Raw genomic sequence first — 26,667 nt, forward strand, 5'->3', positions numbered from 1 at the left:
ATTTGTAACATACAATGGTAAAAATATTAGATTGGCAGCAGACTTATCCACAGAGACCCGGCAGGCCAGAAAGAGCTGGCATGATATATTCAGAGCAATAAACGAGAAAAACATGCAGCCAAGAATACTATATCCAGCTAGGCTATCATTAAAAGTAGAAGGAGAGATTAAAATCTTCCAGGACAAAAAAAAACTGAAAGAATTGCAAAAACCAAACCAGCTCTACAGGAAATATTGTACGGGGTCCTCTAAGCAAAGAGAGACCCTAAAAGTAATAGATCATAAAGGAGCAGAGACAATATACAGTAACAGTCACCTTACAGGCAATACAATGGCACTAAATTCATATCTCTCAATAGTTACCCTGAATGTTAATGGGCTAAATGCTCCAATCAAAAAACACAGGGTATCAGAATGGATAAAAAAAAAACCCATCTATATGTTGCCTACAAGAAACTTATTTTAAACCCAAAGACACCTCCAGATTTAAAGTGAGGGGGTGGAAAAGAATTTACCATGCTAATGGACATCAGAAGAAAGCAGGAGTGGCAATCCTTATATCAGATCAATTATATTTTAAGGCAAAGACTATAATAAGAGATGGGGAAGGACACTGTATCATACTCAAAGGATCTGTTCAACAAGAAAATCTAACAATTTTAAATATCTATGCCCCCAACATGGGAGCAGCCCACTATATAAACCAATTAATAACAAAATCAAATAAACACATCAACAATAATACAATAATAGTAGGGGACTTTAACCCTCCCCTCACTGAAATGGACAGATCATCCAAGCAAAAGATCAACAAGGAAATAAAGGCCTTAAATGACACACTGGACCAGAGGGACATCACAGATATATTCAGAACATTTCATCCCAAAGCAACAGAATACACATTCTTCTCTAGTGCACATGGAAAATTCTCCAGAATAGATCCCATCCTGGGTCCTAAATCAGGTCTCAGCTGGTATCAAAAGATTGGGATTATTCCCTGCATATTTTCAGACCACAATGCTCTGAAGCTAGAACTCAATCACAAGAGGAAATTTGGAAAGAATCTAAATACATGGAGACTAAACAGCATCCTTCTAAAGAATGAATGGGTCAACCAGGAAATTAAAGAAGAATTGAAAAAATTCATGGAAACAAATGATAATGAAAGCACAACAGTTCAAAATCTGTGGGACACAACAAAGGCAGTCCTGAGAGGAAAATATATAGCGGTACAAGCCTTTCTTAAGAAACAAGAAAGGTCTCAGGTACACAACCTAACGCTACACCTGAGGATCTGGAGAAAGAACAAGAACGAAACCCTAAACCCAGCAGGAGAAGAGAAATCATAAAGATCAGAGCAGAAATCAATGAAATAGAAACCAAAAAAAACAATAGAATAAATGAACGAAAGTAGGAGCTGGTTCTTTGAAAGAAGTAATAAGATTGATAAACCCCTGGCTCGACTTATCAAAAAGAAAAGAGAAAAGACCCAAACAAATAAAATCATGAATGAAAGAGGAGAGAGCACAACTAACACCAAAGAAATACAAACTATTATAAGAACATACTATGAGCAACTCTACACCAATAAATTTGACAATCTGGAAGAAATGGATGCATTCCTAGAGACATATAAGCTACCACAACTTAACCAAGAAGAATTAGAAAGCCTGAACAGACCCATAACCAGTAAGGAGATTGAAACAGTCATCAAAAATCTCCAAACAAACAAAAGCCCAGGGCCAGACGGCTCCCGGGGGAATTCTACCAAACATTTAAGGAAGGACTAATTCCTATTCTACTGAAACTGTTCCAAAAAATAGAAATGGAAGGAAAACTTCCAAACTCATTTTATGAGGCCAGCATCACCTTGATCCCCAAACCAGAAAAGGATCCTGTAAAAAAAGAGAACTACAGACCAATATCCTTGATGAATACAGATGCAAAAATTCTCACCAAAATACTAACCAATAGGATTCAACAGTACATTAAAAGGATCATTCACCACGACCAAGTGGGAATTATTCCAGGGCTGCAAGGTTGTTTCAACATCCGCAAATCAATCAGTGTGATATAACACATTAATAAAAGAAAGAACAAGAACCATATGATACTCTCAATAGATGCTGAAAAAGCATTTGACAAAGTAAAGCATCTCTTCCTGATCAAAACTCTTCAAAGTGTAGGGATAGAGGACACATACCTCAATATTATCAAAGGCATCTATGAAAAACCCACTGCAAATATCATTCTCAATAGAGAAAAACTGAAAGATTTTCCTCTAACGTCAGGAACACGGCAGGGATGTCCATTATCACCACTGCTATTCAACATAGTACTAGAAGTCCTAAGCCTCAGCAATCAGACAACAAAGGAAATTGAAGGCATCTAAATCAGCAAAGAAGAAGTCAAACTATCACTCTCTGCAGATGATATGATACTATATGTGGAAAACCCAAACGACTCCACTCTAAAACTGCTAGAACTTGTACAGGAATTCAGTAAAGTGTCAGGATATAAAGTCAATGCACAGAAATCAGTTGCATCTCTCTACACCAACAACAAGATAGAAGAAAGAGAAATTAAACAGTCAATCCCATTTTCAATTGCACCCAAACCCATAAGATACCTAGGAATAAACCAGCCAAAGAGGCAAAGAATCTATACTCAGAAAACTATAAAGTACTCATGAAAGAAATTGAGGAAGACACAAAGAAATGGAAAAATGTTCCATGCTCCTGGATTGGAAGAATAAATATTGTGAAAATGTCTATGCTACCTAAAGCAATCTACACATTTAAGGCAATTCCTATCAAAGTACCATCCATCTTTTTCAAAGAAATGGAACCAATAATTCTAAAATTTATATGGAACCAGAAAAGACCTCGAATAGCCAAAGGGATATTGAAAAAGAAAGCCAACGTTGGTGGCATCACAATTCCAGACTTCAAGCTCTATTACAAAGCTGTCATCATCAAGACAGCACGGTACTGGCACAAAAACAGACACATAGATCAATGGAACAGAATAGAGAGCCCAGAAATAGACCCTCAACTCTATGGTCAACTAATCTTCGACAAAGCAGGAAAGAATGTCCAATGGAAAAAAGGCAGCCTCTTCAATAAATGGTGCTGGGAAAATTGGACAGCCACATGCAGAAAAATGAAATTGGACCATTTCCTTACACCACACACAAAAATAGACTCAAAATGGATGAAGGACCTCAATGTGCGAAAGGAATCCATCAAAATCCTTGAGGAGAACACAGGCAGCAACCTCTTCGACCTCAGCCATAGCAACATTTTTCCTAGGAACATCACCAAAGGCAAGAGAAGCAAGGGCAAAAATGAACTATTGGGATTTCATCAAGATCAAAAGCTTTTGCACAGCAAAGGAAACAGTTAACAAAGCCAAAAGACAACCGACATAAACGGAGAAGATATTTGCAAACGTCCTATCAAATAAAGGGCTACTGTCCAAAATGTATGATGAACTTAGCAAACTCAACACCCAAAGAACAAATAATCCAATCAAGAAATGGACAGAAGACATGAAAAGACATTTCTGCGAAGAAGACATCCAGATGGCTGACAGACACATGAAAAAGTGCTCCATATCACTTGGCATCAGGGAAATACAAATCAAAACCACAATGAGATATCACCTCACACCAGTCAGAATGGCTAAAATTAACAAGTCAGGAAATGACAGATGCTGGGGAGGATGCGGAGAAAGGGGAACCCTCCTACACTGTTGGTGGGAATGCAAGCTGGTGCAACCACTCTGGAAAACAGTATGGAGGTTCCTCAAAATGTTTAAAATAGAACTACCCTATGACCCAGCAATTGCACTACTGGGTATTTACCCTAAAGACACAAACGTAGTGATCTGAAGGGGCACGTGCACCCGAATATTTATAGCAGCAATGTCTTCAATAGCCAAACTATGTAAAGAACCTAGATGTCCATCAACAGATGAATGGATAAAGAAGAAGTGGTATATATACACAATAGAATACTATGCAGCCATCAAAAGAAATGAAATCTTGCCTTTTGTGACAACGTGGATGGAACTAGAGGGTATCATGCTTAGCGAAATAAGTCAAGCGGAGAAAGACAACTATCATATGATCTCCCTGATATGAGGAAGTGGAGATGCAACATGGGGGGTTAAGAGGGTAGGAGAAGAATAAATGAAGCAAGATGGGATTGGGAGGGAGACAATCGATAAGTGACTCTTAATCTCACACAACAAACTGAGGGTTGCTGGGGCGAGGAGGGTTGGGAGAAAGGGGGTGGGGTTATGGACATTGGGGAGGGTATGTGCTATGGTGAGTGCTGTGAAGTGTGTGAACCTGGCGATTCACAGACCTGTACCCCTGGGGATGAAAATATATTATATGTTTATTAAAAAATAATTAAAAATGGGTTAAAAAAACTATACATTTTTTCCCTGTTACATTTTTGGATATAGTTGTGTTTTGTGAGTTTAGTGATAATTATACCACTAACTATTGTGAGTTTAGTGATAATTATACAACTAACTTCAAGTGATATTGTACTGCTTAGCATAAACTGTAAGAATTTTATAATAGTACTCTCTAACCCTGCAATTGCACTACTAGGTTCTTACACCAAACATACAGATGCAGTGAAAGTACCCTAACGTTCAAAGCAGCAATGTCTACAATATTGAACCTGTGGAAGGAGCTGAGATATTCTTCAGCAGATGAAGAGATAATGAAGATGTGGTCCAAATATACAATGGAATATTACTCAGACATCAGAAAGGATGAATACCCACACTTTGCATTGGCATAGATGAACCTGGAGGGGATTATACTAAGTGAAGTAAGCCAGGCAGAGAAAGACAATTATCATAAGGTTTCACTCCTATGTGGAGCATAAGGTATAGCATGCTATTCCATGCTATTGGAGGACTACAGGGGAAGGGAGGGGAAAACTGAATGGGAAGAAATCAAAGAGTGAGACAAACCATGAGAGATCCTGGACCTTGAGAAACAAACTGAGGGTTATAGAAGGGAGGGGTGTGAAGGAATTGAGTAGCTAGGTGATGGGCATTAAGGAGAGCTTGTTTTGTGATGAGCACTGGGTGTTATATGCAACAAATGAATTGTTGAGCACTATATCAAAAACTAATGATATACTATAGGATGGCTAACTGAACATAACTAAAAATTAAGACAAACAAACATAAACAAAAAAATAGTAGAATTCCATTTCTCAACTTCTGGCCTAGGCATCTTCCCCTGAGATTCATCACTTTGAGCTGGATGACTCTCCTCTGGGCTTTTTGGCAGCCACCACCTCCTGTGAGAGATCGTATCCCACATGGTAATGTCTTTGCCTGTTTGTACCATGTGTACATTGACCCCAAGTAATGTCGTAGGAGTTTGGTTGAGAAGCTCAGGAAAATAGGGGTTGGAGGTAATATATGAGACATCTGATGATGTCTCCTGGTCAGAGGCCAGTGTGACAAAAGTAAGAGATGATACAGCAGGATCAGAGCTCACAATGGTGCTTGCCATTTGAGGATATTGTCTTCCCTGAAGATCTCTGGCTTTATTCTGCAATCCATGGGGAACCAATGGTTATTTGAAAGAAGGAATCTGTCTGTCTACCTACATTTATCTATCACAATGGTGCTTGCCATTTGAGGATCTTGTCTTCCCTGAAGATCTTTGGCTTTATTCTGCAGTCCATGGGGGAACCAACGGTTATTTGAAAGAAGGAATTCGTCTGTCTACCTACATTTATCTATCTTTCTAGATAGCTCAGCCTTGATAGATTTATCATCCTAGCAGATGGGTAAATAAGAACATAGACAGATATATTTCTTTTCTGTATATCTACCTATATAATTTTATCTATCTATGACTAACCTTGGGTGGATTGGTAGTAAGTGACTCCAGTCAGAGGTTACTGAGGAGCAATCAGAATCAGTAAGTATGAGGAGATGAGGCCTGGGCAAGCTGGTGTACTGGGATGGGAACAAGTGGACCCCGTGAGAACCATACCAATACATCCTGAACTCCTTTTGTGACCTAGTACTGTCCTGACTCATGTTTACTTATGTTGTAGCTTATATCTCTTGATAGCTTGATGGAAGCTTATCCTGTAACTTATTAGTTTTTCTCTTTTAGCATTTAGCATGGTATCTGACCGCTATTATATGACTAGCAATGTTAATGCAGAAATAGTGGAGAGTGGCACTGATAAGACCAAAATGACATTTCAGGCTTGTGAACCTGGAAGATAAAGATGTCATATTAAAATGAAGAAAGTGAGGGGAGAGAGTTTTGTTGGGGCAGGGGAGATGGAATGTCTATCTTTGAATCTAGCAGCACAAGATGCAGGGGACATGGCCTTAGAGCTTAGCAGAGGAGACCGGGAGGGGAAATGACAGAGGTGTGGAGGAAGTCCGGGAACTAACTGAGGAGCACATACACTTGAGTAAAATGAGTTCTGGGTGCAGGCAGTAAGCTTCATTTCCCTGGGCAAAATCTCTCTCTTAACTAAATACCCTGCTAATTGATGATATATTTCATTTGAAAATTAGGAATACAAAAGTGGGCAACTTGAGCCTTTAATTCATAGGTTTAGCCGGGGAGAATAGCTCCACCTGTTTGATTTGATGGGTTAGAAGTCAGCTAGCCTCTGTGTATATGTGTGTATGAGGGGGCTGAAGCTATCCCTGGAGAGGGCACCTATGGAAAGGAGCCAGGGGGTACCTGAAAGGGCAGTTTTGCAGATGTGGCAGTGATTCCCAGGCTCTGCTTTTCACACACAGATGGAGCGAGAACTCCCAGCCTGCACCCAGTAGACCAGCCCCAGAAACTAACCACGCTCTTGTTTAGCTCTTTAAAGCTGATCATCTATTTGGAAGAATAATCATCACTAGCGTGCCTTGAAAGACTAGCTGGGAAATCTTTGTGCTTCATGGCTGGGCTTTGAATGATATCTTCTGTGTAATGTGTTTCAGAGCACTGGAGGAATCACTGGCACTGCAGACTTTTTTTTTTTTTTTTAAAGATTTTATTTATTTATTTGACAGACAGAAATCATAAGTAGGCAGAGAGGCAGGCAGAGAGAGAGGAGGAAGCAGGCTCCCTGCTGAGCAGAGAGCCCAATGCGGGGCTCGATCCCAGGACCCTGAGATCATGACCCGAGCTGAAGGCAGAGGCTTTAACCCACTGAGCCACCCAGGCGTGATGGCCTCATCTCCCCTTTCCAGTACCTGTGTGGCATTTTTGTGCTTAGTGTTTCAAGAGGCTAGTTTATTTATTTTTCTCCTCCTCCTCCTCCTGCTCCTTCTTTTAATGCTATCTTAACCTCATAGGTTGTTTAATGAGTCATAAGGCTCTCTGAAAAGAAATTATAATTTGTTTTTCTGAAAAGATTTTTGCATTATACCCAAGTTTTAAATTTCTTTATTTTGCAAGCTACAAAGTATCAATATGTACTGAATGAAAGCACATTACATATCTCAGTACTAAAGGGTCTTCCTCTTTGTAAGGCCGATTCTTTGGAGAAAACCATGTGTTAACTGAAATGGTGTTAGTGCTCCTGTCCTTAACCAATTCTCTTGACACACTTTATTTGCAGTCTGTGTCTCTGCCTAGCTTATATACTGCCCCCCCCCCCCGCCCCAGCGTTTGCAGTAGGTATTTCACCTAGTCTGTGATCAATGCTTGTGTACTGAATAGAGGGGTCTTAAAAGATGGTATTTTCCTAGTCATTGAACCCACATGCTCCTTCACAGTTTAGATAACTACCCTGCCTTGCCTCTGCTTTGAGCTAGTTGTCAAGTGCTCTAGTCCTGCTCAGAAGGGTTTTGTCTTTTAATTTCATCTGGAATTCTTGTGATATGTGGTACAGGGCATTGCACATAAGAAGTGATTCATGAACATAACATTATTCCTTATATTTTTTTGGTGGATATTTTTGAGAAATTTGTGTAATATCTTTGACTATAAAAGAGTGTTTAAGCTTAAATTTTCATAAAAGATTTTGATATTATAGTAGCCAATGAATTGACAATTCATTTCTCTCTACTCTTCTATACCAGAAGATGTCTGAATTCATTGAAGGGTGACATTTGCCTCATTCTATTAATCTGAGCATTTCATAAGGTTGTCTACATCTTTCCAGCTGTTTTCTTTCACAGACACAAACTCAGCTTGGAGGCCTGGTCAGGAGGGAGGCATTTCCTACCTCTGCCTCTTACCAGATGTCCTCCTGCTCAGACTACACTCGTATTTCCAATGTTCACTAGATCTATTTCAACAATTATTTCAGTGATCTATTTCAACTATTTCAATATCTGGATCTTGGCTGAGAGACCCAAACTTATGGCTGCAAAAAATAATTTCCTGGGGAGGGGGAGATGTTCTTGGGGTCTAGCATGGATATATATATTCAGGAATTTATTCCTCATCCAAATCACATTACTTCACATCCATGGTAATTTTTTAATGTGGGCTTTGTTTCCTGTTCCATTACAATGACATGAATGCTAAGAAGTCACTGCTTTGATTTGGCCCTTGCTATCTGTGCATCATGAGGTATGTGTTTCTGATCTTGGAAGGTGGTGAGGAAAGTAGAATGTCTGCTGGTGTCTGAGATTGTGGGAGACTCAAGCCTCAGGTTTCCTTTCCTGCAGAACTGAAGCACGAGATCCACGTCTGGCGCCTGACCGCACAGCGCATTAGTCCAGCCAGTCGAGAGGAGACAGCAGTTCGGGGCCTGCTCCTGGGAAAGGTGCAGGCACTGGAGCACCTGCTGGCCCAAAGGCTGCACACCTTCCACAGGTACCAAGCGAGGGCCCTGCTCAGGCTACTTTAGGTTTACAGTGGTGGTTCTCATCTTTACCAGTTGTGCTCAGTGGTTGGAGTGTATCAACAACCTATTTACTACCACCCCCGTGGTGTCCAAATGTCAGAGTATACCATTCAAGTAAGTTAAAATTATGGGTCTTCAAAATACTTCATGGTACTCTAAAACTGTAACTCTATCTTCATGCCAGTGAGCAGGTTTGGAGCACCATACAATGTGTAGTAATTCTCTTGTGGCACATTATTTTATCTAACCCCTGCTTGGATTTCTGGAATGTCTGCTGGTCCTAGCCCTAGTTTAAGGATGAGAAAACTGAGGCTCAGAGAATTTCACTAATTTGTCCAGGATTCTACAGCAAGGAAAGAATGACACCAGGGACTGAATCCACACTCAACTACTACCTGTCACACTTCCACACATAACACGTTGCATAAAAAGAATCAAAAACAATCAAACACAAAGAATAAAAAACAATATAACAAAGGAATCCAACAAAATACTCTCCCAGTAGTTGATTTTCAGGGATATCAAAGAATACCTAAGTCTTTCTCAATTCATTTCCTGTCATTTGCTTTTAATCAAAGCTGAGATGTAAAAGATAGCAATGGAGTAGGGAGTTTGTCCACCCCTTAGGGATATTGAAGCTTTATTGCCACGGAGCTGGGAACTGGGTGGAAAGGAGAAATCTGTCAAGGCAAGGGAATTGTGAGTCCTTGTGAATGTAGTGTAAATGACCTTGCATGTTGTAGTTTGCTGAAACCAGCCCTGAGTTCTCAGGCTGAAGACAAGCACTGACCCTAGAGGGTCATCCAGTATTGCAATCTCGCAGCCCGTTCTGTTAGTGTAAGAAAAGGCCACAGGTGAGCCCATGGAGACCTATTCTTTCCAGTGAGGCAGCCCAGGGTGAAGTGTTATCTCAGTTCCATCCTAGCCCAGTACCCACCTCCACAGGGTGGTGCTGAGGAAGCAGGTCCTGAGGCTTCAGGGAGGCCAGAATTGCAGGGTGGGTCCCAGCTTCAACAACAGGCATGAATCTTAAAAGGAGAAACTTTGTAAATTAAAGATGCAGGAGTAAATTTCCCTAAATGTATTTAATTCATGGACCTTCAAGCTTCAGCATCCTTTCTTTGCTGTGGGGTATTAAAGATATACTCAGTGCATCTCAGGGTTACACATGTGAAGAACCATGGGGGCCCAGAGGCTCACCAAGCTTCCATCATCTCATCCTGTGTTGATTACAGATAACAAAACTGAGGCCTAGAGAGGCTGGTGGCTTTGCAAGGCCACACAGTCACTGAGGAGCAGATTAGAATGAGGGTGCTGTAAGGGAAGTGTTGGCTCTGCAGGCCTAGTTTTTATATTTTCTTTAAAAAAAATGTCCTCAGGGGCATATATTGCATGGAGCACTGGGTGTGGTGCATAATCAAGGAATCTTGGAACACTGAAGCAATAAAATAAAAAGAAATGTCCTCAGGATTTATCTAGGTCTGCTGTGATTTCCTTTAGGGTATGTTCTCACTGTGTGATCAGCCTCCTTTGATATTTATGACACACAAGTGTTCATTAAACTGGGTTGCTGGGGGGAGGGGGTTTGGGAGAAGGGGGTGGGATTATGGACATTTGGTGAGTACTGTGAAGTGTGTAAACCTGGTGATTCACAGACCTGTACCCCTGGGGATAAAAATATATGTTTATAAAAAATAAAAAAATTAAAAAAAAAAACAAAAAACTAAATTCTCCACTGTTCTAATTGATGAAAGTCAACACCAAAACAAGTGGCATTTCTTTTACTATATTTTCTGTTAGTAGTTTAGTTGTAAATATACCATAACCTCATTTGAAAAAAAGTTTAGAAAAGTAGAAAATGAAAAGAGCTAAAAGTAGCTTACTGTCATTCCCCTTGTTCACATTCTGGTCAGTGTTCTTCTGATGTTCCCCATGCTCAGGTTTACATGTACACATGCTTGCACACACCTAATCGACATTCCATTCGTTTCCTATATCACTTTTCTTTGGAAATATAGATGATGCATTTTTTTCCCATCCATAAACCCAGCTAGATGTGAACCATTATGTGGCTACATTAGGTATCAGTGGATGGTATCCAGGCCAGCACATCCATACTAGATGTGCTGCTGACTGCTGCCCTGCTGATCTCACTGCTCAATATCACCAGGAAAATAATGAGTCCGTCTTTTTCCTCCTTTAGACAAATATCACAGGAAGATAAAAATTGGGAGACCAATATCCAGGAACTACAAAAAAAGGTATTGTGCTTTCTCTTCTCAGGAATTTCTTTTTTTCAAAAATTAAATTAATTTATTTATTTTCAGAAAAACAGTATTCATTATTTTTTTACCACACCCAGTGCTCCATGCAATCCATGCCCTCTATAATACCCACCACCTGGTACCCCAACCTGGCAACCCCCTGCCACTTCAAACCCCTCAGATTGTTTTTCAGAGTCCATAGTCTCTCATGATTCACCTCCCCTTCCAATTTACCCCAAATCCCTTCTCCTCTCTAACTCCCCATGTTCTCCATGCTATTTGTTATGCTCCACAAATAAGTGAAACCATATGATAATTGACTCTCTCTGCTTGACTTATTTCACTCAGCATAATCTCTTCCAGGCCCGTCCATGTTGCTACAAAAGTTGGGTATTCATCCTTTCTGATGGAGGCATAATACTCCATAGTGTATATGGACCACATCTTCCTTATGTATTCATCTGTTGAAGGGCATCTTGGTTCTTTCCATAGTTTGGCGACTGTGGCCATTGTTGCTATAAACATTGGGGTACAGATGGCCCTTCTTTTCACGACATCTGTATCTTTGGGGGTAAATACCCAGGAGTGCAATTGCAGGGTCATAGGGAAGTTCTATTTTTAATTTCTTGAGGAATCTCCACACTGTTCTCCAAAGAGACTGCACCAACTTGCATTCCCACCAACAGTGGAAGAGGGTTCCCCTTTCTCCACATCCTCTCCAATACATGTTGTTTCCTGTTTTGTTAATTTTGGCCATTCTAACTGGTGTAAGGTGATATCTCAATGTGGTTTTAATTTGAATCTCCCTGATGGCTAGTGATGATGAACATTTTTTCATGTGTCTGATAGCCATTTGTATGTCTTTATTGGAGAATTCTCAGGGATTTCTGATTCACCTCTAGCTTCACATGGAGTTAAAACTGAAAGCGATTTCTCCTTTTATTCCTGTGGTTGTACACAAGACATAAGTTATTTCTAGGAGTTAATAGGGAAAATCATTTTCCTGTCATGGTAGGCTTATTTTGCCCAGAAATCGAAAAGTTACCATTTTTTATATTTCCTTTGAGATAGGGTGGCCCTTTCTATGGTTAATGTAGCGGCAGAGAAAGTTGGCTGGGTGCCTCTGGCTCTTGCAGTTCTTCTTGATCCTAAAAGGGAAATCTTGAGGCTCCCATTGTATAGATAAGGAGGTGGAGGCAGAGACAGGTAAGGAATGCTGTGTGAGATGGAGAAGCATTAGGGACAGAGATGGAGTGTGTGTGTACGTCCTGTCATATCGCTCTCATTTCTGGTGGGCACACATAGTAGAGAACTCTGCAGATCTGCTGGGAGACATTTTTATCTTTGTGAACTTTCAAATCCAGGTAGTTTCTTTCCTGAGAGGGAGGGAGAGTGTCAACTTTCTAATTATGATAAGAACATTTTGTCTCTTTCTAAAGGAAGTTTAGACATCGGGTTCCTGGTAGGTAATGTGTCTCTTCCCAGTCTCTGTCCCCTTGAAATGGTTAGGGTTAGGAGAAAAGGGTGTGGCTTTGACACTTTTATGGACCCCAGGTTTATGCAGACCCTTACTGCTTTGCAGTCATGTAATGCTGGCTGTGAGTTAGGGAAGAGATTGTGTACCTCTCTGTGTACCTGGTAAATGAAGATTGAGGAGAGGTGAAAGGGACAAGCAAGGAGTTTGTATTGAATCTAGGAGTTCTTAACTGTGATAGCTCCAGATAGCCAAAGGAGAAAATTTGATAGACACCTGAAATAACAGATGAGTACAAACTATGGGTCATCTCTCCTTGTACCAGCCAAGTGATGCTGGAATGTTTGTTGACCTGCCTGCTTTCTCCATTTCCAATTCTGTAACTGCCAATGGTCATACCTATTTTCTATGATTAACATGACTGCAAGAAGGATTGTAGTGTCCCTCCTCACAACTGGTAGATGCCATGCCCTTTTCCTCAAAATTCACCATCACAGACTCAGATAGCAAAACTGTCCTTCCTTAGGGGTTGGAAGGGGAAGATGAGTTGGCTTGTGGCCAGTTGAGCCACAAGTTTTGGCAGTAGGTAAGAAAGGAAACATATACTCAGGAGGTAGCCCATGTAATCTGTGAACAGAGGGTCAGGGGCTGCAGCTAGAGCCAGTGCAACAGGGAGGAATATACTTGTGGTTTTCATGGCAGCAGCTCTAATTGCATGACCAGAGAAATTCAGAGAGAAAAATCTATACCTATATGCAGATCTCTCTTATCTCTATATCTATACCTGTACCATCTATCTCTATCTCTGTCTCTAACTATCTAGTATCTATCTCTGTCTCTATATCCATACTTATGTTTATATCTATACGATATTTAATAGACAGAAAGACAGATATGCTGGTGGGACCACACTTAAGAGAGTACATGACACCATTGTCAGTTCACATGGTGGAGCATGATTCACACGAGGGCCTGGCTGGGCGGGGTAGGACAACTCAGTGCCCATCTGTACAGGTTTTGTGGGAACTTGCTCTGTTACCTAGCTCCACATGGCAGTGATCAAGAGCATAGCACCCTTTGGGGATCTTGCCTATCTTGCCATGTGGTTCAAGCCCACTGGAAGGTTTGTACCTCTGAGTTAATGAAGGTACTATAGAACCTTCTGTCACCACCCCTCACCCCTGAAAATGTGTCAGGCTCCCACAGATGTTATCTTGGTGAATAGGGTACTGCCAAGTGCCTTCCAGGGTCCCTGTGAACATGAAAGGATATAGTAATAATGTTCAGCAGGAGTCATGTTATTGCAAGAACATGTTAATCTCAATGCTACCATGAGCAGGAATTTGTGTAGTAGGAGGAAAGTTGAATTAAAAGGATTTGAGCAAGTAACACCTGTGGAAATGCATGGTCAGTACCCTGGAAGTTACATGTTGTTTCTCCAGTGATTTTGCCAACATCTCACCTAATGCTCATGGTGGGACTGGGAGCGTTTTCTGCATCATATTGAGAAGGTATTTAATCAAGTATTTTATAAAAGGATTATGCCATATATATATATATATATATATATATATATATATTTAACGTTTTTATTCACTTATGTGAGAGAGAGCAAGCATGAGTAGGGAGAAGGGGCAGAGGGAGAGGGAGACACGGACTCCCCACTGAGCAAGGAGTCCAATGCGGGGCTTGATCCTAGGACCGGGAGCTGAAGACAGACCTTAATGGACTGAACCATACAGGCACCCTATGTACTATATTTGAAATTTATTGTGTTTATTTTTTTACAAAAAATTTGAATGCTATAATCCCAAATCTGTACAATCTTCCTTTTAATGCATTACCTTATAATCTTTCAATTTCAAGATGTTATATTTTTCATCTTGAGAAATTTGTAGTGATTTGAGTCACGTAGGATGATGGACACATTGCAGGAAACAGAAGATAGTAAAACCCAGTAAATGAATTCTGTTTTCCTCTCTCACAGCACAGGATATCAGACAAGATTCTGCTCACCAAATGCCTGATGGTGTTGGGATTTGTTATCTTCATGTTCTTTCTCAATTCCTTTGTCTCTGGTGTTCATCTTGATCTTGGTGAGTCTAATTTTTTGTTACATTTTGCTGATAGGTTCTGCATGCTATCTCAGTCTGCAAGGGGAGATTTCAAAGCTTGTTCCTAGACATTGGTGAGGAGGGCTGATGTGGAGTGTAGCCAACCTTTGATGGAAAGAAGGAAACCTTTATCTACTACCTCTCTTTTTGTTTTCTGGAAGAGAGGGAGAGGGGAAAAGAGAGGGAGACAGGGAGAGAGAGGTGCATTTCCAGCTCTTAGTGTCTCAGTGCATGGTCCTCAGCCCTTCTAGGGTTTAATGTTAGAAGAAACATAGAGTGGTTATTATAATCTCTCTCAAATTTGACAACCAGATCTTTAAAATGTTGCTTAAGAAGAACCCCCAGAAAAAAACAGGAGGTCCCATCAGCAAGGCCACAATCTTGCAGTTTGTGCAACTTGACATGAGGATTAAATGAAGAACTGAAAAGGCCAGAGGCGTGAAAGAGATCTACAAAACTCCTTTCCCCTATGGTGCATCCATTTTCCCCACAGAGAACCCTTTCTCCTGCCCTCTCCCATACGTTTCCTTTCTCTTACTTTCTCGTTGCTATGGCTCTCACTTTCCACTTTCTCAAGCCGTTTGTTGAGGTTGCATAGCTTGTTCCCACCTGAGACATGCCTGTCTTGCAGATTGAGCTCACCACATATCTTGTTAACTCCGGCATCCTTCCACTCTTCATCAGTATTTTCCACATTCCTTAGGTTTTTATCACCGATTTAACCATTATTCTATTGATGTTATTACTTAAAACAAAACCCAAACCACTTCCAAAATGAACCTCACATGAACTTATAGATTTATGAGAAAGATAAATTTAAAATCCTTTCCAGGAATATTTTCTTTATAACCAAAAGTTTCATTGTTTTCCTTCAAAAGGAAGCTCTGTTAAGATAATTTGGGGTGCCAGGTGGCTTATTTGGTTAAGCCTCTGCCTTCTGCTCAGGTCATGATCTCGGGATGCTGGGATCAAGCCCCACATTGGGCTCCCTGCTTAGCAGGAAGCCTGCTTCCCCCTCTCTCTCTGCCTGCTGCTCTGCCTACTTGTGATATCTCTCTGTCAAATAAATAAATAAAACCTTTTTAAAAAAGATAATTTAAATATATTTTTATAAAAAATTTGATTTACTACAGCATTTGAAGACTACAATTTCTATAGAAAGCAAAGCCTCTTAACTTTGTAAAATAGATGGCTAATGTGAGCAAGTTTCAGTTATTCACACCATGGCATTGCTCCTTTGGATCTAGGCTACCATCAGAAATCTTTAGACTGTAGATTAATTTCCCTTTTTTGTCTCATGTAGAAAAAGATATTGCTAGAGTCTTGTATATAGTACATGATATACATGCTTTTGACTGGGTGTCCAACTTTATATCATGTATTTTGAACCTCTCAGAATTTATTTACTTAAATAATCTTAAATCCAATATCCCTGGCAGTGTGGACTGGGTTCTAAGCTGATAAATGTTCTTTATCCACAATTGAGAGCCAATCCACATAGAATCCTGATGTAATAAAGAATGCCAAATCTAGACTGGTAAAAATGTCATGAATTTTAATTGTATTTGGTGTATTACATCTAGAAATTATTGTTGCAATGTAATTATTCTAAATTACACTACAGACTTAATGGAATTTTAGCATTATAAAACCTTAAGAGGTGATCACCACTGATAATTAAGCAAATACAATTAAGCAAATACAAAACTGGTGTTTTTTGGGCAAAGGAGTTCCATTAGGTAATTCTTTTGGGTTTTTAAATAATATTTTGTTTCTAATTTTATTTGAGATCACACTTAAAGAACATAGTATGCATTTTAAGGAGTAAAAAATATATGAAGTTTGCATGTTTTTTTTTTTTTTTTAGATTTTGGCTCTGAACACTGTACAAAAAAAAGTACTTTAAAAATTTAGTCATGTATTTAACTATATGGATTTAAAAAAATCTCAATTGCTGCAAAACATTTTATTTTAGCCTGAGAAGTTGACACTTTTTACTAAGATGTTAAATCTCTTCTTGTGTGGTTGTTTCATGTAATCAAAGGGCTTCTTTTTTGCTTTTAAATCTTATGTTTTCAGTTAGGTTTTGTGAAGGGAAGGATTTTATCTGGGGATCCCGGAATACGTAACTCATATATTTGCATTCATCATGTTGAAAGTTAGATTGACTAGAAGAAAAGTTCAATTAGCATCTGTTTTAAATGGAGTGCAGTTTCCTTAGAGTTACAGTAACCCAGCTGATGGGAACAGGAACAAAACTGTTGCAAGATCTTCCCAGGGCTTCAGTCAGTAGGTGTGACCATTTGTTTTTGGTGAACTGCTGTTTTGAATGTGATGTGCTGTGTAAGTTGAGCATAATACAATATGATGTCATATAAAATGAGGTGATGTCACATCACACAATGTACATCATGAAAAATGACATTACATAAAACAGCATGATATCGCATGATAAACTGGTGTCATATAGCACTGTGTACAATGTGACATAACATAATTACACTGTGGCATCATTTAACCTCAGGTCATGCCATGTAACAAAACATAGTATCATACAATACATTCCTTCATTTAAACATCATAACCAAACACAGCATTAACTTCTCTTTTTCATTTTATATTTTAAGATGCCATAGAGAAAAATTGACTTTTCCTTTTGGTACAAAATTTTATGAATTCTAACAAGGATGTAAATTTATATAACCACCATAATTGGAATATAGAACAGTTCCATCGCCCCCCAAAACTTCAGTGTTACCATTTTGTAGCAGCAACTCCTGATTTGTTCTCTATCCCTATAGTTTTGTCTTTCAGAGGATGTCTGTCTAACAAATGTAATCAGACTCTATGCAACCTTTGGGATTGGCTTTTCTCACACAGCATAAAACCTTTCAAAATCATCCAAGTTGCTCTGTGTATCAATAGTTCATTCCTTCTGTTGCTCAGTAGTCTTCTGTGGTATGGATACATTTTGTTTATCCATTTACCCATTGAAGGACATTTGGATTGTTTCTAGTGTTTGATGATTGTAAGTAGAGCTATTCCAAACATTCATGTACATGGTGTTTTGTGAACTTAAGTTTTCACTTCTATTGGGTAAATCACCCAAGTATGGGACTGCTGGGTCATATGGTGAGTGTATCTTTAACTTTAAAAGAAATTGCTGCACCATTTTCCATGCTGTAGGACTTCATGTTCCCATACCCTGGGAGCTCCAACTATTCCACATCTTTGCCAGCATTTGGCATGGTTAGACACTCACCCCTGGCATTCCAAGCATCTTAGATCAAGAACTCACATGTTATTCCAATCATTTGTTTGTGTCTCTGTCCCCTAATATCCCCCTTGCCCCAGCTAGACTCAAGGGCATGGTTCATGTCTGCTAAAATTTTCTCTCCTGTGCCTTGTATAAATGCCCTATACATTAATAGATAGAAGTTATAGGGTCATAGAATGCATGAACAAACTTCTTATTGATTCTCAAGATTCCAACTTAATTATGAAAATATTAGATCTGGCTGACTTGATCTAGGTTCTCTAGAGAACAAAGCCTAGGCAAAGGCTTGTGTGGGTTTTTTTTATTGGGAAGTATGATTCCAGGGAAGAGAAGTGAAAGATAGGGAGGCAGAGTAGTATCAGGAGTATGTGATAATCACTATAGCTGTGGAAACATGAAAGCAGAATAATGAGGAGAGCAAGCCAAAACAAGACTGCATCATTATATGGCCGCTGATGTGGGTGTCTCTATCTCATAGGACTGGCTGAGAAGAAGTATAGAATATGTCTCAGGTCTGTCCAAGGGGCTCCACTACCCATTGGTTTGAGTTCCTTATTATGGAAGGCTAACTTGCCCATGTATACAGCTGATATGTGCATGAAGGTCAAGCAGCAGAAAGGCTACAGTTGGGAAGCAGATGCATGGATTCAGGGACAGTCTCGGTCAGAGTACATCTTTATGAGGACACAGTTGCACAGAGCTGGTTACTGCCACAGAATTTAAGTAAGAGACAGAAGAACTTAGAGGGACCCAGAGGAGCAAGAGGTGCTACAATAGTGAAGAAAGAAAAGGGCCCGGATTACAATTTATGTAATAAAATAAAAAAATAATATAATACATAATATAGTAAATAATAAATAATAATAAAAAAGCTTGGATTTAATGCTGAAGGGGAGAATGGGCAGAGGAGGAATGTCCAAGACCGGCAGTTCCCACACCCTCCAGGCAGAGAGCTGAGGGGTCTTGTTGTAGAAGTCCAGGAGTTTGTTCCCTCCTTGGAGCCCCAGCACCTGCCTGTCTACACTTCATTGGGGTTGTCCTGGTCGGCGTAGATGAGGAAGCCTGTGAAGAGGCTGTCAGTCCAGTAAGCGTCATAGAAAAGCCTGTTCTGCTCTGAGTCAAGATCTGCAGCCAGACCTTGTCACTCTGCTTCAGAGCCAGGATGGTGGAGCCCGAGGCCACATCGTGATTGCCCGTGTTGGCTTCGAAGGTCCGGATGTGGTACTGGCCGTTGTGCACCTGTCCATCGGCCAGTGTGATGTCGTAGGTGAAGTAGTAGATTCCTGGCATGTGCATCTGGCAAACAGAAGTTCCCCAATGTGCAAGGATCTTTATCTCACAACATTCGCTAGAATTAATTCTAGTCTGCTCAGCTGTTACACATAGGTCCTTAGTCCCTACAGGAAACTCTTGCTACCAGACACGTTTCAAAATTCTGATATCTTTGTATTTTACAAAGACATTTCAGTGTACATACTGAATTGTATATAATGTAACACCCCCAAGAGGTCCAGAGCCAGCATCTTGCTATCTAAGCATTAATATTTCTGCAGTGAAAGATGAATATTTATATAGGGTAGGATAAATTAAGACCATAAATTGCTCATTTTAGTTCAAATCAGGTTTTATTGAATTTGGACATAAAACTTACAACGTTTTTGTTTTTTCTGAACTTTAGGATTTCAGAATTGTGGATAATTGATTAGGAAACTATAAGAATCAGTGAACCAGTTTTAAAATGTTGTCTTTGACCTTATGATTTATAACTTTGATCAGCAGTTTCCTAGGTCTCCTCTTTGATAATTAGTTTAGAATGTCTCCCAAGTTCTCTCACAATATGTTTGATTAGATTTCAGTTTTGGAGGTTTTTCTATAGTTATTTCCTGATTATGGTTTTAAAATTGCTAGTGTTCTCATTGTCCCTTGGTGTCCTATTGTTGAATAGTTTTATTGTCCTTGTTTAAGTATTTTTAAACTACCAATAAGGCAACTTACTTGATCAGTCTTGAGCAAAATAAAGATTATTGAAGGATACTGGGCTCAGCTGGCAGACTGGGCAGACTCAGGAAAAAGAAAGGCATCCAGACAAAAGACTTGCTCCTGATTCCCAAACACTCTCCATTCTCTTCTCATAGCCTGGTGCTCCTCCATGCACCATTTTCTCATCTTTTCTCTGTTCACAGCAAAATAGAGATGATCTCATTTCTTTCCTGATCTGTAGAATCTCACTTTCAGCAATGCAGAGAGAAAAAGTTATTTTGAATCCCAGATTCCCTGGTGAAGAGTCTGATTGGCCGAGATTGTGTTAACGTCCTTTTCAAACCTAGAAATTACGACCAGGACAGGGGTCACATGTTTTATACGGGAGGGACTGGAGGTAAAGTTCTTAGAGGAAAGGGGTCATTATGAGCTAGACAGACATCTCCAAAGCTTCCTAGAATCTTTATCAGGTACTCTGACATCTGGTAGGTAATTCATTTCAATTACATCATTCATTAATTCAGTCATCCATTTAAGCATTTGTACAACAAATGCAAGCAGTTGTGTAGGGGCTGGGTATAGTGTAGAACATAAAAACTCTTATCACTGCTCTCACTGGTCTCCCATTAGAGAAAGGAGGTCTATATTGATTCACATAAGGTGCAGTGAGAACTACACAGCTAATTAAGACACAGATCTTCAGAGCTCTCACCGTTTGTTGCAGAGGCAGGGCAAGGGTACCAAGTTATAAAACCAAATCTGATCACTTCCATAATCCAGGGACAGATGAACTATTATTGCTGTCAGAATTAAAGAGAGCTAGAAATAGGAGGGTTAAGGAAATGGAATAGGATAAAGAGGAAGAAAGAAAGGGAGGAGCAGGAAAAGGAAGAGTTGGAAGAGATCACATCCAACTGAAAAGGCAAGGAAATGCCTCTTGGAGGAGGCAGCAATTGTCATGGGCTTTGATAACAAGAATATGGAATCGATTCTCTAATTTCCCTTTCTGTATTTTCATTGTTAGTGTATAAGAAAGCCACTGATTTCTGTACATTGACTTTGTATCCTGCCACGTTGCTGAATTGCTGTATGAGTTCTAGTAGTTTGTGGGTGGAGTCTTTTGGGTTTTCCATATAAAGAATCATGTCATCAGTGACGAGAGAGAGTTTGACTTCTTCATTACCAATTTGGATACCTTTTATTTCTCTTTGTTGTCAGATTGCTGTTGCTAGGACTTTTAATACTATGTTGAACAAGAGTGGTGAGGGTGGGCATCCTTGTGTTCCTGATCAGAATGGGAAGGCTGCAAGCTTTTTCCCATTGAGGATGATACTTGCTGTGGGTCTTTCATAGATAGATTTTATGAAGTTCAGGAATGTTCCCTCTATCCCTATACTTTGAAGCGTTTTATCAGGAACGGATGCTGGATTTTGTCAAATGCTTTTTCTGCTTCAATTGAGAGGACCATGTGGTTCTTCTCTCTTCTCTTATTAATTTGTTCTATCACATTGATTGATTTGCGAATGTTGAACCATCCTTGTAGCCCAGGGATGAATCCCACCTGGTCATGGTGGATAATCTTTTTAATGTGCTGTTGGATCCTGTTTGCTAGGATCTTGTTGAGAATCTTAGCATCCATATTAGACACTTCTCCAATGAAGAAATACAAATGGCTATCAGACACATGAAAAATGTTCATCATCACTAGCCATCAGGGAGATCCAAATTAAAACCACATTGGGATATCACCTTACACCAGTTAGAATGGCCAAAATTAACAAGACAGGAAACAACATGTGTTGGAAGGGATGTGGAGAAAGGGGAACCTTCTTCCACTGTTGTTGGGAATGAAAGTTGGTGCAGCCTCTTTGGAGAACAGTGTGGAGATTCCTCAAAAAATTAAAAATAGTACTTCCCTATAACCCTGCCATTGCACTCCTGGGTATTTACCCCAAAGATACAGATGTCATGAAAAGAAGGGCCATCTGTACCCCAATGTTTATAGCAACAATGGCCACGGTCACCAAACTGTGGAAAGAACAAAGATGCCCTTCAATGGATGAATGGATAACGAAAATGTGGTCCATATACACTATGGAGTATTATGACTCCATCAGAAAGGATGAATACGCAACTTTGTAGCAACATGGACAGGGCTGGAAGAGATTATGCTGAGTGAAATAAGTCAAGCAGAGAGAGTCAATTATCATATGGTTTCACTTATTTGTGGAGCATAACAAAAAGCATGGAGGACATGGGGAGTTAGAGAGGAGAAGAGAGTTGGGGGAAATTGGAAGGGGAGGTGAATCATGAGAGACTATGGACTCTGAAAAACAATCTGAGGGGTTTGAAGTGGCGGGGGCATGGGAGGTTGGGGTACCAGGTGGTGGGTATTATAGAGGGCACGGATTGCATGGAGCACTGGGTGTGGTGCAAAAATAATGAATACTGTTATGCTGAAAATAAATTAAAAAAATGAATACAGACATTAATAAACTGCTGAGGGTCGTGAATGTTTTCATTATTTTGATTGTATTAATGGATTTGTGGGTATATACATTAACCTAAATATAAATTGTACATTTTGAATATGTTCAGCTTGCAGAATATAAATTTTCTTCAACAACAAAGAAAACAATCAGAAAATACAAATTCAGTGTATTAAAACTGAACCCCATCTATGTCTATATGTCCACTTGTTTTTCAGGGTGGATTGCTATTCTGGGTGCCATCTGGTTACTAATTTTAGCTGATATTCATGATTTTGAGATCATTCTACACCGAGTGGAATGGGCAACTCTTCTATTCTTCGCAGCACTCTTTGTTTTGATGGAGGTAAGACTTTAGTACATTTGCAATGTAATCTTTTACCTGACTTTTATATTTCATATTTTATTGAGTGAATAAAAAAAACCCCAAGTCTATAACTTTCCACATATTCACCAATGAGAAAGTGATGGATTTCGTAATTAGAGTATTTTAAGTTAAACCAGCTTTTATCTCAGCCATCTAAATATTTCTGATGAAACTGTTTATTTAGTTGCTTTTTATAAATTATCTTTGTGGCTTGTAAACTTGTTTGAATTTCATTTGCTATAAAGTAGAATTTTCTGTAAGTTGTGTTTTGAGCTGAATGACTTGTTACAGAAAATTGGCAGGGTAATATTATCTTGATGATCAATTTATTTTGTGTAATACTTAAGTAAATATTTTATGCTATCATGGAAAAGACTACATCAAAGAAAAGAGTGAATAATATGTTTTGTTTTAGTTATAGTTATTGTTACAAAAATTATTAAAATATTATTCACATTATTGTTCGGTCTTGAGACTTGATTTATGAACTCAAATGCAAGGTTTGATGATGTAGAAAAATACTACTCCCTAAAAGATATCATCAAGCACAACAAATACCTCACATTAATTACCTTAACTTGCTGATGACAGACACATGCAGTTCTATTTCCTCTCTGGATTAAAACTTTCACATTCCCCACCCTACCCATTGTCTTTAAAACAGGTCCCTTGAATTTTTGTAATTGTGTCTTTACTCATAATGATTGTGTGAATGTAATCAAGTGATTCCTTTAGTCCCTTCAGATCTCTCAGGGAGTTGTGAATTATATTCAAGGTCTTTGGTTTTCTACTCAGAGACTTCACCTTTTTTCTTCTGGGGATTCTTCCAACACTAGACTCAGAATATGGAGGGGAAATTTCTGGTTACTGTTTTCATGACTGGACTTTGAAAGTCTCTGCCTTGATTACATGTTTACTCCAGGTATATATTGCTATCTCATCTAGGTTTGGGGCATATTTTTCCTAGTTTTATATTTCACTTTGTTTCAATGAAATAAACAATGGGATTTTAAAAACAACTTTGTTGAGATGTAGGTTACATATCATGAAATTCACCTATGGTAAGTTTATAATTCAATGATTTTTAATAAATTCAGAACATTTTCGTCATCCAAAAAGATCCTGTATATCTTTTACAATTCTAGCTCCCAACTCCAGCTTTAGGCAACTACTAATGTTTCTATTTATTTGTCCTTCCTGTACATTTTATCTAAAAGAATCATATACTGTATAGCCTTTTTGTCTGATTTCTTTAATTAGAATAATGATAGTAATGTTCATGCCATTATATGTATCTTTATCTCATTTTTTATTACTGAATAGTAATCCACTATGTGCATATACTATATTTATTTACCCAGTCACCATTTGATGAATATTTGTATTATTTCCAATTTTGAATTTTATGAATATTACTTTCAGAAACATTTGTCTATAAGTCTTTGTGTGGAAATATATTTTCATTTCTTTGAGGTAGATGTTAGGCTTTATCATAAGTTTAGCTTCTTAAAAAACAGACAAAATGTTTGCCACTGTGGCTGCACCATTTTACATTCTCACCAGTAATGAAATAGGATTCCAGTGTCTCTACATTCTCACTATCACCTATTGGCTTTCATTTTGATTATTAGACATTCTGTATGTATGAAGTGGTATCTCATTGTGATATTCAACATCATGTTATTAGTCATTTTTATATGTTTGGCAAATTTCTATTCAAGACTTCTCACTACTTTTTATTTGGGTTTTTTCTTTTTTGAGTCATAATAGTCCTTTATATATAATCTTTCACTAAATATGTGATTTGATTCTGACTGTACATTTCCATGATATAGAAATACAATTATTAATAATTTTTATAATAATGTTGTATCCTGTGACCTTGTTGAACTAATTTATTATTGTAGTAGTCATTTTTGGATTCCTTAGAATTTTCTTTCATATAATTTGCTAATAAAAACATTCTTCTTTTTCTAATCTGGGTGACTCTAACTAGTTCACAGTCTCTCCCTTCCTCTATTTCCCATTCTTTTCCTCTTGTCTTGTTATCTAGAACTTCCAGTTTACTGTTGGATAGAAGTGGTAAGCACTGACATCCATCTTGAGTTTAGGGGCAAAGCATTTTCACTATTATGTGTAATGGCTGTTCAGGGTTTTCTTTCTTTTAACTTAATTTAATTTTATTTTTTTCAGTGTTCCAAGGTTGATTGTTTATGCACCACACCCAGTGTTCCATGCAATGTGTGCCCTCCTTAATAAAAGTTCCAATACATCCCTGGTTGGTTTTAAATTTTTATCAGAAATGAATATTGGATTTTGAAAAATCCTTGTCTCTATCTAGTGATATGACCATGTGATTTTTATCCTTAGTTCAATTAATTTGAATCAACTAATATGGTATATTACATTAATGGATTTTCAGATGTCAATCTACTTTATATTCTTAGAATAAATCTCACTTGGTCATGGTGTATAAAAAATTGTTGAATTAAGTTTGTATATTCATGATGAATATTAGTCTGTATTATTATTTTTATGTGATGTCTCTGGCTTTGGTATCAGCATAATACTGAATGAGTACAATAGAATAAGTTGAGAAGTGTTCTTTGGGAGTGTTTGTGAAGGATTTGTTTTATTTTATTTTTATTTTTATTTATTTTTTTTAGCACTTTAGTAATGAAGTATTTATTTATTTAATTCTTAAAAATTCTATTTATTGATTGATTGATTGATTGATTTTCAGAAAACCAGTATTCATTATTTTTTAACCACACCCAGGGCTCCATGCAATCTGTGCCCTCTATAATAACCACCACCTGGTACCCCAACCTCCCACTGCCCCTGCCACTTCAAACCCTTCAGATTGTTTTTCAGAGTCCATAGTCTCTCATGATTCACCTCCCTTGCCAATTTACCCCAACTCCCTTCTTCTCTCTAACACCCCTTGTCCTCCATGCTATTTGTTATGCTCCACAAATAAGTGAAACCATATGATAATTGACTCTCTCTGCTTGACTTATTTCACTCAGCATAATCTCTTCCAGCCCTGTCCATGTTGCTACAAAAGTTGCATATTCATCCTTTCTGATGGAGGCATAATACTTCCTAGTGTATATGCACCACATTTTCGTTATCCATTCGTCCATTGAAGGGCATCTTGGTTCTTTCCACAGTTTGGTGACTGTGGCCATTGTTGCTATAAACATTGGGGTACAGATGGCCCCTTTTTCATGACATCTGTATCTTTGGGGTAAATACCCAGGAGTGCAATGGCAGGGTCATAGGGAAGTTCTATTTTTAATTTTTTGAGGAATCTCCACACTGTTCTCCAAAGAGACTGCACCAACTTGCATTCCCACCAACAGTGGAAGAGGGTTCCCCTTTCTCCACATCCTCTCCAACACATGTTGTTTCCTGTCTTGCTAATTTTGGCCATTCTAACTGGTGTAAGGTGATATCTCAATGTGGTTTTAATTTGAATCTCCCTGAGGGCTAATGGTGATGAACATTTTTTCATGTGTCTGATAGCCATTTGTATATCTTTATTGGAGAAGTGTCTGTCCATATCTTCTGCCCATTTTTTGATATGTTTGCCTGTTTCGTGTGTGTTGAGTTTGAGGAGTTCATTATAGATCCTGGATATCAACCTTTTGTCTGTACTGTCATTTGCAAATATCTTCTCCCATTACATGGGTTGCCTCTTTGTTTTTTTTTTTATTGTTTCCTTTGCTGTGCAGAAACTTTTGATCTTGATGAAGTCGTCCCAAAAGTTTATGTTCGCTTTTGTTTCCTTTGCCTTTGGAGACATATCTTGAAAGAAGTTGCTGTGACTGATATCAAA

At 38.7% G+C, this 26,667-nt stretch overlaps 1 protein-coding gene across 7 annotated transcripts in view; it reads left to right on the plus strand.

The window, feature by feature from the left end:
* Positions 1-26,667, plus strand: part of OCA2 (OCA2 melanosomal transmembrane protein) — a 397,483-nt gene that overhangs the window by 155,666 nt on the left and 215,150 nt on the right. For 6 of the 7 annotated variants that reach the window (XM_082736012.1, XM_082736013.1, XM_082736010.1 and 3 more), the window contains 4 exons: positions 8,683-8,830; positions 11,065-11,122; positions 14,587-14,695; positions 22,678-22,805. In XM_082736012.1, the coding sequence (XP_082592138.1) occupies positions 8,683-8,830; positions 11,065-11,122; positions 14,587-14,695; positions 22,678-22,805 (443 nt within the window). Of the gene's footprint in view, positions 1-8,682; positions 8,831-11,064; positions 11,123-14,586; positions 14,696-22,677; positions 22,806-25,019; positions 25,096-26,667 lie in introns of those variants that run through there. The other variant, XM_082736016.1, reaches the window with a different exon arrangement.

This window comes from Mustela nivalis (assembly GCF_964662115.1).
Source record: "Mustela nivalis genome assembly, chromosome: 6".
Taxonomy (NCBI): domain Eukaryota; kingdom Metazoa; phylum Chordata; class Mammalia; order Carnivora; family Mustelidae; genus Mustela; species Mustela nivalis.